We start from the raw sequence: 12,861 nt of genomic DNA on the forward strand, positions 1-12,861 counted from the left end.
TTTTTGTAGTGCAGATAATTGAAGAATCTTATAATTAGAGATGGACCGATCCGATATTACGTATCGGTATCGGTCCGATACTGACCTAAATTACTGGATCGGATATCGGAGAAAAATAAAAAATGTAATCCGATCCATTAAATATCACGAAAGCACCTCACAAAACTTGCAACACGCCGTAACTCACCTCAGAACGTTAGCACGTCGGAGCAGTATGCATCACGTGATAGAGCGGCTGTGGCATGCGGGACCTGTCGGTGGTCTGGATAGCATGTGGAGCTTTGCTAGCAACCCGGCATTTCATCTCCGACAAAGTTATCCCGAGAGAAGTAAAGCAAGTGTGTAAGTGCATCTCTGAATGTTTGTAAAGCATTCCTGCGTTAAGCTTAACAAGCGATATATGGAGCGACTGCCTCTCCTGCTGCTACTTCAATCATGAAACTGCTTAATGATCAGCTGATCGGCTTTTCTGTCGCGAGTCCATCTCTCTGGTTTGTTTTTGGCCCACTTTGCACCAGAAAGAGGAAACCAGCGGCTAAACAACAGCAGCACGTTTAAGCTTGATCAGCTGTTGTTAGAATTTATTTAATATTAGTTTCTACTCGAGGATCTTTTTCTACGTAGCTGACGCTGGTAACTGTGCAGGGGCGGATCTAGCAAAGTTTAGCCAGGGGGGCCGATAGGGCATTAACTGGGAAAAGGGGCACAAAGACATACTTTTCTTTCTTATTCTCATTTAAAATGTCTAGCTTTTAATAAATAATTATCCTAATCTTACACCGAAAGTTTTAATTTGATGTAAAATGAATAGAAGTCAATTACTGTATATAGTGACTATTAAGTCTAATATATATACCCTAGTAAGCTATAGTACTTTTTCCTTTGGGAAGGTACCATCTGTACAGTCTGCAATTTTGTTGAAGAAAGATGTTGAATCTATTTAATATTTCTTGAAAAATAATTGATTTCTGTGCATTTTTTTTTCACACTGCATCAAATTAAGGTTGATTACGTTGATTAAGCATCATGAGGTGGAGCGTGAGGGGTGGTTCCCTATTTTTTATTTATTTATTTTTGTTGTTGCTGGGAGTTGGAACCCTATTAGTTAGGTTGCTTAATATTTACGCTAAGTACTCTTTAAAATACCAGAATAGGGAGGATGGTGTAGGTCTAAGTTTATTAGATTGATCAGTATTGCTGAACTATAAATATTTTTTTTTTGCATACAGGTATAACAGAATAGCTTTAGTGTAGTTGTTGTTTTAAACTTGAGTATGAACTTATACAAAATGCAGCAAGATATTTTTAAAAAACCAGTTTTATTGATTAAAACACACTATATCGGATTCATATCGGTATCGGCAGATATCCAAATTTATGATATCGGTATCGGTATCGGACATAAAAAAGTGGTATCGTGCCATCTCTACTTATAATTAACAAAATGTAATTACCAAGCACACTGCTGTAGCACTACTGATGACAACAAAGCATTTTACAGATTTAATTTACATTTTCAGACATTGGTTATTTTTTCTTTTTTTTAGTATAGTAGTAATGTTCTAGGATGTTTTCATGCCTTATTGTGACATACATGAGTGCCTACATGTAGGCGCTACATGAAAAAAAAGTGGACAAACATCTTGAGAAAGTTGAGGGTAAACAGGAACGTTTCCTCTGGATGAGTCCGACTCTACCAGAGGAAAAGGGGAAAGATGCAGAGAAGACAGCGCGAATGGTGCGAGAGCCAGCAGAGCAGCCGGGGAGCTGTTTAAAGGAAATAAGTGCCTGGGATTATCTCCCTGCATTCCTTTGGCTATGGTGGATTATGGTTGGTCATTGGAATGTTAAATAAATATGTCTCTTTTTATACCTTCATTTACAATCTAATTTCAGTGTATTTATTATCAATTCAACATTTTGAGGCTTTTATTCGCATATTTTTTCACACCTTTCCAACAGGCACCCAAGAGGGCATTATATTAATGAAACACATTTCTCTTTCCCTTGTCTCTGCAGGAAAAGAAGAGTTTGTCGCAACCTTCAAAGGATCTGAGTTCTTCTGCTACGACTTGTCCTTGAACCCGATTCAAAGCAGCAGTGATGAAATCACATTGTCATTCAAAACCCTACAGAGGAATGGACTGATGCTGCACACGGGAAAATCAGCTGATTACGTCAACCTGGCTCTGAAAAATGGGGCGGTCTCACTCGTCATTAATTTGGGGTCTGGAGCCTTTGAAGCTCTTGTGGAGCCAGTCAATGGGAAATTTAATGACAATGATTGGCATGATGTCAAAGTAACAAGGAATCTACGTCAGGTAACAGTACATAGGGTGATATGGAGACTCAGTAAATAAATTAAAACAAATGCACTTAAATCATTACCATCATACAATACATTATTTTTCCCAGACATTGTAATTAAATTGCTAAATTTAATCATGATGGTTTCTGGTGGAGAGTGAAACAAAACCACGAGGGAGCAGGGACATCTCGATATGAATCAGGGCCTGTGTAAAGTTACAGTTTAAATCAACCCTAACTTTTAAAAAGAAAGGTTATAATGACATTTTACCTTTGTTGTAGCTATGCAAAGTTTCTAGAGTCATTTACATATCAACATGTGCAAAGTAAGACACAATACTGTTTTTTATGTCAAGGGAAAACAAATTTAACTGAACTCAAATTTCAGGGTAGTACGTACAGTATAGTCTGTATTAACAAAAATTACAATATTGGAAAAAAAGGGGAGAAAAGGTACAAAAACATTTGAGTGCTTATGTTAGTACAGTTGTGATATTGGTCATTATGAATCTGTTGTATTTAAGCATTCAAACGAACTTGCTAGCACACTGTACTTTTTACTAATATAAAAGAAAACCTTTATGTAGAGCATAGGTAAACCTAGAGTTAGACTTTAAAGCACCAAAGTCAAATTTCCAGCACAGGCAAATCCCTCTTACAAGATTTATAGACTTTAATGGGCTTTGCTTTATGGTCTTGATTCACCTCCTTATACTCCTAAGAAACAGGGGAGTGACTTTACATGAGTTTTAGGAATTTGATTTCTTATAAAAATCTTGTTTGGCCTCTTAACACCAAAGGGTGGTACAACTCCTGCAGTGTTGCAGGATATCAGCAGAACAAATTCTAGCCTGGTTATGAGATGAGGATATTAATAAGCATAGCGTTTTTGCTTAACAAATATGTAAATAATCCACCTGGCAAGTGCAGATCATGCTGGCCGGAGTAAATCAGCAGAGGTCTGTTAGTGTTTGTTGTGCTGATTCACAGCAGGCCAGCATACAGTAAATTGGGTCAGGATGTAGCTCTCTGCAAGAGGCTGTTCATCCTTGAGGATGATTGGAGGGCCCATCAGTTGGACCCATGACCAACCTGAAGAGGCAGAAGAGTTGTTGAGGCACAACACTGGCATGCTGTCGGTGGCTTTCACCAGTAACTGAATGCTCAGTTTCAGCTGATGTAAGGGTCACCTGTTGGTTGAAATTTCGCTTTCCTTGAGACTAAAGGTTACTAAAGCATGGGTTTCAACAATCTACCCTCTGGGTTTATTACAATAGCACGTGTAATTTCCTCCAGTTCTCTAGGGCCTGACTAGTTGTAGGTGGCTGAATCAGCAGCATGGCATTTGGGATAGAACCCCAGGTGAAAGACCTTTGCTACAGGTGTGCAAAGAAGTACCCACATACCAACTAGGCAGAAGACCTTTAGCCCTATAGATCATAATTAATCATTTCCAGAGTAAGTGGATTCAGCTTCTGGGTGCATCTCGACTTGTAGGTACAACAGCTGCTGTGACAAGACAGCTGGAACTTTGCTTCCAGTTCATTGGATATTGTTTCGTAAATACACACAGGCTCTGCTAGATGATTTGGAAACATTAATCACTCTCACTGGGCCCTAACCCCAACATTATCTAGGTTTAGGAAAGCAGAAAGCTAATAATACCACACTGCGGCATTTGTCTCGGCAAAGGAAACATGGGAATGTGAAATTATTGTACAGGTCTTTCAAGCTGAATACCGTAAACCCCTCACCTAATTAATCAAGCTAATTTGCGCTGTCGAATTCAAGAAGAGTCCCATAACCCTGGATACATTGCAAACGTTTCAAAACTACTTGTTTCGTTTGCATGAGGTTGCAGGCTTTCGGACCAATGCTTGCCTCAGGGTGATGTACGTTAAGTGTAACCCATGTGCCTGTAGTTGACACGTAGAGACAGTCCTGCACTATATTGATAACTACCCAAAAACATGGTTGGTTTTGTGGAGCAACAGTAGCAGACTTAAGTGTTAAAAGTGTTAATGCCAACGTACAGATCCTAGCACTACAGGACGTTACAGTGGAGTAAGGTTGTGTTCTGGAAGGACTCGTTGAACTGAATGTGTGATGAGAAAATATGTAGATAAATATAAAGATACTTTACTGATTGTACTAGAACATAAAATAATTTTTAGATGAAACAGGTTATTTAGAATACAATCTTTAAAATAAAAAAGCAGTTGTGCATTCATTTTTGTATAATTCAGTCAGGTTAAGGATTATTTTTGTTATGTACTGATATGTAAAACCTTAGAATTATAAGAGGGAGTACTTTTTCACATGACTGCAGTTTACACCCAAAAATCTCTAGATTTGTTCCTGCTCATTTCGTGGGAAATGTTTATCTTCACCTCAGTACCACAGCTTCTTTTTGCATAATCAGCCAATTGATTATTGACAAACCTAAAGATCTGGCCAGCTTGAACATTCACTGCATTCAAACTGTAAAGAAAACAAAGCATATTGAGTGCATGCTCTACGGGGGAATCAAAATTGCCATCCTCCATATTCTGTGTCAGGGTCTCCTTTGCTTTGTCTCATTGCAGTAAAGTGATCCTAAAGTTCATCAATAAGACCAAACGGAGGTAAAGTATTGTATGAGCGGTGGGAAGTCTGATACACTGGATTGGTCTCAAGCCTAAAACCAAGTACAAAAGAAGACGAATCCTAATATCAATAGCAACAATAATGATAATAATAATAAAGTTTTAGAAATGGCCTTGGGAATTTTCTTAAGAGGGTCAACTGATGTGCTTTAGGCATTCTTTCGTATGAGCCATGTCTGTCAATCATAACCTTTTGTCGGGACTTGGGTAAGGACGTTTTTTTTTCTGCTACTCAGTCTAGTCACATACAGAAAATGGTGCAAAAAAAAAAAAAAAAACACCATGAAGGAAATCAGGGAGTTACTGGTTGAGCACTTGCACCTCTTGTGCATTCTTGTTATTTCCTTGGTCTGCTTTTTTCTTGTTAAACTTATTTTGCCCTTTTTTCTCTATGTTACTAACATGCTTTGGAAACAAACTAACATCATTCATGGAATGTTTCATTCCACTACTAACCAGTATGGTTTTTTGCCGTTTGACAATGTACTAACAGTATTGACCATCATATATTATTTGAGTAACAATCGTTATTCTGTTCACAGTTTTTAATTTCCTTTCTCCCCCCTTTTCCACAAAGCACTCAGGCATTGGACACGCTATGGTAAACAAACTACATTGTTCGGTAGATATCATTCTAATTGTTTCTTAGTTTGGGTTTGCCGTGTGTTTTTTTCCTTTCCTTTTTTTTTTTTTTTTTTTTTTTACTGTAGACGTCATTTACAAAAAAAAAGGAAATTGCGGTTGGTACTCTTCTGCTTACTTTTCGAAACCTTTTTCTTGGTTCATTCATTGGTTTCTCCTCTTTATTTCACTTGTTTCCTGTCCAATTCTGTTTGATCCACCTTTTTAGGAGCATCATTTCGAGCCTTTTGCATCAAGCTGTGGTTAATAATGAGGACCCTCTCCTGTCTGGCTGGCCTGATGCTCTTTGGCTCAGCCAGTTGTATCCCCCATTCACTTTGCATGGCATGCACTTTTGACTACCTGTTGCATATGCCACATTTGTCGACGTGAAAGTGATGGTTGAGCTGTGTTTGTCATTTTGTCTTGGGTGTTTTTCTGACTTCTCTTTGTGGTTTTTACAGTGTCCATTGGCTTGTGCATGCATCTGACACTGTGGCAAGTGTCAAAATACTGATTCTGTATCCCAATCAGGAAAATTGGGAGATTTTTCTTTTTGTGTGCGTGAGAACAAAAAGAAAAGACAAATGCATGCATGTCTTCTTTTGTCTCTTACCCTCAGTCATTGTCCTTTAATAAAAGGTATCTGTGCTTTTCATAGCATGTGCTCCCTTTCTAACCTAGTGGCACGTTCTGGTTTCTTTTGTAGAAACGTCTGCTGGACATACTAATATGGAATAATAATAAATAATAACTAACCTAGATAACATTTTACTAACACCATTTTTGTGTCTGCTAAAATACTTTTATGTTGCAGTAGCAGCAATACTAACACTGTAGTATGGGCAGTTGACTAACTCTCTAACTAGAATAGTGTTCCTTTTAAGTCTTGCAGTCGTCCTAACTAATCAAACTGGACAAAATAATAATCAACAAAAACAAGAAAAAAGACAAGCAAACAAACAAACAAACAGACATGAAAATGGGTTTCAGAAAAAAAAAAGAAACATGTAGGGAACTCTGACCTAGATTACGAGAAAAAAGGCTATAACATTATAGTAGGCTGTCTGAGTATAGCGTGTCCTTTCCCTCTGCTTTGTTGTTCAGGTAACAATATCCGTCGACGGGATTCTGACCACCACAGGATATACGCAAGAAGACTACACCATGCTAGGCTCTGATGACTTTTTCTATGTCGGAGGGAGCCCTAGCACAGCCGACCTGCCTGGATCTCCAGTTAGCAACAACTTCATGGGCTGCCTCAGGGAGGTAAACACCACTTCTGTGTGAACTCTGAGGCTGGTGGGTGTGCAGGATATGACTGGCTTCACCTTAGGACTCCAAAACAGACCCTCCCACCCACAAGCTGGCCCTATTTCATCCTTAACACCCTGAGTTTGTTTGTCCTCTTTTCCTCACTCTCACTGACACAAACTTTCTCTGACTCAAAATTTTTTCCCTCTTCTGCCCCCTCAGTGCACATACGACGCTCTACACACATGCACACACAACTATGCTGGGCGCACCACACACCCACACGTATAGAGGTCTGTCTTGGAGTGGAATTTACCTCGGGCTTCACGTGGCTATGTCAGCTGCACTTCAAAGCAGAGCGGTGATCCTGAGATCAGGGAGTGGAATTTTTATGAGGAGCATCTGACACGCTTAACACCTCACTATTGTTGGGGAGTGTGCTCTATCAGATTTTATCTTAGCCCAATTGTTTAAAGAATAACATTTTTTCTTTATGCTCGGTATCTGTGGAGGGCTTTCCTAAATGTAACTTAATAGTGCTTGAAAAGCGGGAGCGAAACAAGAAAAATAGAGAAATGTACATTAGTTATATGCTCTGGGATGCATTGAATTCAGCACATCCCTGGCCTCCACAGTGCAATGGGCCATTTGAGTACTTAAAGGCAGACTGCTGTCCTCAGTATCATCTAGGATAGGTCTGAAGCATCTCTCTTTAATGAGTACACACGGAGTGGAGCAGGGAATGTTCACAAGCTTATTAAAAGTGTGTTTTTAAGGCAACTTTTTTAGTTAAATACATGTCTTGCAGGTGCTGCAGATGCTACAACAACAGGGGTGGAATTGGTTCACCCCATTTGTGGTCATCCACCCCACTGAATTACTCTCTGTCCTCTTGCCAAGCCTGCCCTCACTGTCCTGAGATCCATGTATTGAACTGCTCAAAAACTTTTAAATATGCTGCAGAGCTGCAATAACGCCTACAAGAAGAGAGACTGAGGGGATTTTCAGTATTTTATTTGCTCATGGGATCTTTTAATATTCCTTATTTAGTTTTACCAGACAAATGCAAATGTCAATATCAAATAAAAAGAGATTAAGCCTGCATGATCTAAAATCCATAGTTAGTTCCATCTACTTGACTTTGATTTTTTTGTCTGACATTTTTAGTACGTTGACAAGCTCTTTGCATCCTCTCATCCAGGCTGTTGAATTAAACAAAAAGGCCCATCTCAGGTCAGCTTCAGAGTGTGTTGTGATAGAATATGTGTGGTGGTTTAACAGCATACGCTGTGGGACCTGATTGATAACATGTCTCCAAGTGGCATGTTGCAGCATTTGTGTGCAGATTCCAGTCTGAGTCGCCACGCCTGCCTGTTAGTTCTGATGGCAAAACAAACTGTGGTGCAGTAATAGCTCAGTTGTCACAGCCCTAGTTTGATGACAAATTAGTGCAGCACTACGAGTGCAGCACCAGTTGTAGCTCAGACCAAAGCTCCTTCGATGCTGAAAGGTGCCCTTTGTCTTGACTATAAAAAATTGATTTGGGTTTATTGGCTGTATCTGTTGCACCTTTGTCTGCATGAGTCAAGTTCAACGGGCAGAGAGGCTGTAATTTATTCCTTTACTTTTTTTCCATTTCTTTTTCTATAATCCCTAAAACACTACATTTTGGTTTAGTGTCACATTGGGATCACCTGGCCTTCATCTTAGGATGAAGATCCACGGCAGTGTGACTTTCGAGTGCAAGAATGTGGCCACTGTAGACCTGACAGGCCTGAGTGAATATACACGTATAGTCTCTCTCTCTCTCTCTCTCTCTTTCTTACCGTATATATTTAAATATACTTTATATATAATATACTTTAAAAATATATACTTTATATATATATGTGTGTGTGTGTGTGTGTGTGTGTGTGTGTGTGTGTGTGTGTGTGTGTGTGTGTGTGTGTGTGAAGAAAATATAGTTTCCTGGTTTGATTTCCTCACAGTTAAGTGCATAATAAACTAAGCCTTGGCTTATCTAACTCTGAAGCACCGCTATGAGCTCCATCCACCTGAACAGTTAGACACAGTAGATCTGACTTGGTGATAAACATAATGCTCCATGCAAATACAATCCCATCGGACATGTTCCCATTTTCAGGTGAACGCTTATGATGACAGCAAATAAAAAACATGGCTAGTGTTTTCCACAGCTGTAACTCATTTGATTTGACCCACTGGAAGCAACAGACATATACAATTACAACTCTTTTGTTATATAAATGTGCGTGCTATTGCAGTAAAAGAGCTATCTATTACTTTCTAACATTATCCTCCAATTAGCAGTATTAGAGCAGCGTGAAAGAGATCATCAGCTGTGCGCTTGACATCTAGAGGTGGCTGTTAAATAGTAGTTCCCCTTTTATCTCTCTTCCTGATGAACTTTAACATCTTTATGTTTAAAGCCTTTGTCGTCCTCTAAATCTTAGCTTTTGTATGAGTATGTCAAGTGTGTCTGGTGAAAAATATAACGGCTCCATTGATGTTTTGATGCAAAATGTTGACATTCACGGAAATGTTAATTAGTTGGAAATTGGATGAAACTAGACATAGGGATCCTAGCTGCTGCTTACAGCTGCTTAGTAGATACTCTTTCATTGTGGGGATTGGATAATGACGGGGTTAGAGCTGTCTTCATTTTTTTTGGACTGTCGCTAATTACAGTGGAACCCACACAGACATATTCTACACAAACTGTAGACCTTAATCAATATGAGTATTCATGAGAAACTTGCTTAAGTGAATTTAATACGCCTCTTCTTGCATTTTAGTGAATGAGAATAAATCAGGCGATTAAGATGAGCTTCATACACAAATGGAGTTTACTAGTTAGACAAACAACAGTAAATAAAAATGAGCAAATTAGAAAATGTACTATTGCTGTATCATGTATGATAATGAAGCTCATCCATCAGTAAATTTGGTATTTTAATGACATTTAATGGGCTGCTACTCTTTCACTTCTGTACCTTAGCTCTATATCATCTCAAAGGTCACAGAACTAATACATTTGATTTATTTAAGCCTCCTGTTTTATAGTGTCTGAGAACAGTAGCTAAAATTGACATAAATGTTTGGGGGGTTTTTTGATTTAGAAATTTCCAACAGTATGTACGGGATAACGGATGCTGGAGCTTGCATGAGAAAACACTGCACTAATTTCTTCTTTAGAAAGGCATATCCATCATCTGACCACTCTTATTCTAATCAAATACTCCAACAGGGACTTTAAATCAGCATTTTGCACCACACTTGCAATCAAGTCACTAGTTTAGATTTATCACTCTTCATCTCACATGTCACACCGACTCCCGAGAGATAATGCTGGATAAAATCATTTTCTCCAAACCATTGTCACAGTTGTTTGTCATGTTCAGGTTGTCTCTTGACGGTAGAGCTGAAAGCCAAAATGCATCTCCCACCTATTTACACTTCACCCACTATTCACTTGTTGTGAAGGCTTCAAATGGGTGCAGAGAAAGCGGGAAGATGTCTGTGACATTTGGTACCCTGTGGACACAGCTCGTCACGTATAGGTGCAGTGTGACAAAGATTACCAATAGCTGAGGCATGCGATCCTTGCTTATGACACCGTGTTGTGGGATGAAATATCACATGGACATCATGGTGTTTAATTATGCATATTTACATTCCCCATTATATTTATATTCTGCAAACCGATCTTTGATTTGCAGAATATGACTAAAACCTTTTTTTTTATTGTGTTCCATTTCAGGTTGTATACAAAAACAATGACGTGAGACTTGAGTTGTCCAGGCTGGCCAAGCAGGGTGATCCCAAGATGAAGATCCACGGCACTGTGGCCTTCAAGTGTGAGAACGTGGCCACTCTAGATCCCATCACTTTTGAGACGCCTGAGTCTTACATCATCCTCAACAAGTGGAATGCTAAAAAGACAGGCTCCATCTCCTTTGACTTCCGCACCACTGAGCCCAACGGCCTTCTCCTTTTCAGCCATGGCAAACTCAAGCAGCAGCCAAAGGATTCAAAGAGTCCTCAAACTCTTAAAGTGGACTTCTTTGCTATCGAGATGCTGGATGGCCATCTGTACTTGCTGCTGGACATGGGCTCGGGAACCACAAAGACCAGGGCAGTCAACAAGAAGGTCAATGACGGCGAGTGGTACCATGTTGACTTCCAGCGAGATGGAAGATCAGGTAACTTTTTAAGAAATCGTTAGCAACATGCAATATTTAGACGAATAGCATGCAAGAAACAATAATAAACAATAAAAGGCACCTGTTGCTGCATCTGTCGCTACTATGAGAGTGCAATACATTTAAATGTAAAAGAAAATATGCAACATGGCAAAAAATGACCACTTAAACTGAACTGATGTACTTTATATCAACAAAATACATTAGGTTGCGTGACTACTACTTGACTTCCTATCATGTAGGTGAAAAGGGTCTGTGGGCTTAACAATAGTGTTTTCACAGCAGTAGTTTACACCTTCCACATGTCCTGACTTGAAGTACTGTAGCAGTGATGCATTTCTCAGCAGTTTATTTCCTTCGTAGCGCAGACAGTGACCATCTCCGATCAAGATTTCTTAAATAATAGTGTCATAAAAACAAAATGCAGTACTTCAGAAGGCTTGAAATTATACAGAGACATGCCACCACACTCCTTTGTGTTTTCATACACATACAAACAAACACCCACATTGCATGCAGTTCAGTAGCCCAGCAATCAAACACAGTTTTAATTTTGTGTGTCGTTGTCCTCCTGGCACCAGAAATGTGCAAAAAGTATGGTGATGAAGTAATCCTCAATATGACTGACTAGTTTAGCCTTCAACATATAAAGTGCGATCAAGAAGCACTGGCCCATAAAAATCAAAAATACATACTACCTAGCTTAAATTTTCTTCTTCACTTTGTAGAAGTCCCATTACAACCATGAACTGTGGCATCGTGTCACTGTGTGCCGGCATACTGACATCACAGGAAGATTTCGGTATCATCAGCGCAACCTTTGTTAGCTACCTATTTACTTACTGCGTTCGGTTCTTTCCACTTTCTGAGTTGGAAGTTGAGGGATCACTGTTTCAACACACTGGTGCAGATATAACGTGCATCAAAGAGTTTCAGGTACAACAGGACAGAATGAGACTCCTGCAGAGCGATCTAAAAATAGCAGCAATGCTCAAAATACTTTGGTGGTGAATAAGAAAACTGCCTTGAAGGGGAGATCAGATTTTTATGGGCCCTTTGATCACACTGTGTACGGTACAACGCAGAATTCAGAAGAAACTTAAACAAGGAGCTCTTTAAACAATTTTACTGAAATAAAATTATTTTCATGGGGTCATGGACTTGTTTTCTGAAAAACTGAATTATTCATTATTGTACCAGAGTTGGTTCACCACTGAAACTTGAATATTTCTCCACACACTGCCTGCCCTTCCACTTGTTATAATTATTTTTACATATTTATTATAAAATCCAATTGAATAGTGATAACCCAACTCCAGATAGTGGCTACGTGTCACGATTCCAGACACATATTTGCAACAAAATAACTTTGTCCCCTCTCACAATGTGTCCTCTACGCCCCGGGTCGCCCTGCACTGGTCCCTGTTGATTTGCTTATCTAAGCAGCAATTTGTTAGTGTGAGCTTAGGGCCAAGCCCTTGCAATGTCATGCTGCAAATTAGATATACCCCTTGACCATGTTTTCCACTCCATCTCAAGAGGTGGAAATTAGATTAACTGTTTCATTACCCCCCTAAGCAAGTCTGGGTTGTAGTTCCAAATTGAGCTAGATACAATGTTAAAATAGTGACAGCTTTCACACATTCAGCTCCATTAGTCAATGAAAGTGTTTGTAAAATTAGCTCCAATACTCTGTTTGAGGTGACACAATACAGGCCTACGCTGAAATAAACATTACTGAGTGGCTTCTATTGAATTCGCTGGGAGAAGAAAGCTGTGGGTACCTTCTCAGATGACATAAATCCAAAACATTT

The 12,861-nt window shown here is 39.3% G+C and overlaps 1 protein-coding gene across 14 annotated transcripts in view; it reads left to right on the plus strand.

Moving 5' to 3' along the window:
• The window catches only part of LOC146561237 (neurexin-1a), a 259,720-nt gene that overhangs the window by 86,511 nt on the left and 160,348 nt on the right, over nt 1-12,861 (plus strand). For 12 of the 14 annotated variants that reach the window (XM_085297146.1, XM_085297144.1, XM_085297148.1 and 9 more), the window contains 4 exons: nt 2,020-2,321; nt 5,530-5,553; nt 6,681-6,842; nt 10,606-11,047. In XM_085297146.1, coding sequence (XP_085153272.1) covers nt 2,020-2,321; nt 5,530-5,553; nt 6,681-6,842; nt 10,606-11,047 — 930 coding nt within the window. The remainder of the gene's footprint in view (nt 1-2,019; nt 2,322-5,529; nt 5,554-6,680; nt 6,843-10,605; nt 11,048-12,861) is intronic. The other 2 variants (XM_085297150.1, XM_085297155.1) reach the window with 1 other exon arrangement.

This window comes from Mchenga conophoros, linkage group LG13 (genome assembly GCF_057382185.1).
Source record: "Mchenga conophoros isolate Kocher_MC1m ecotype Shallow Benthic linkage group LG13, M_conophoros_male_GT1.1, whole genome shotgun sequence".
Lineage (NCBI taxonomy): Eukaryota > Metazoa > Chordata > Actinopteri > Cichliformes > Cichlidae > Mchenga > Mchenga conophoros.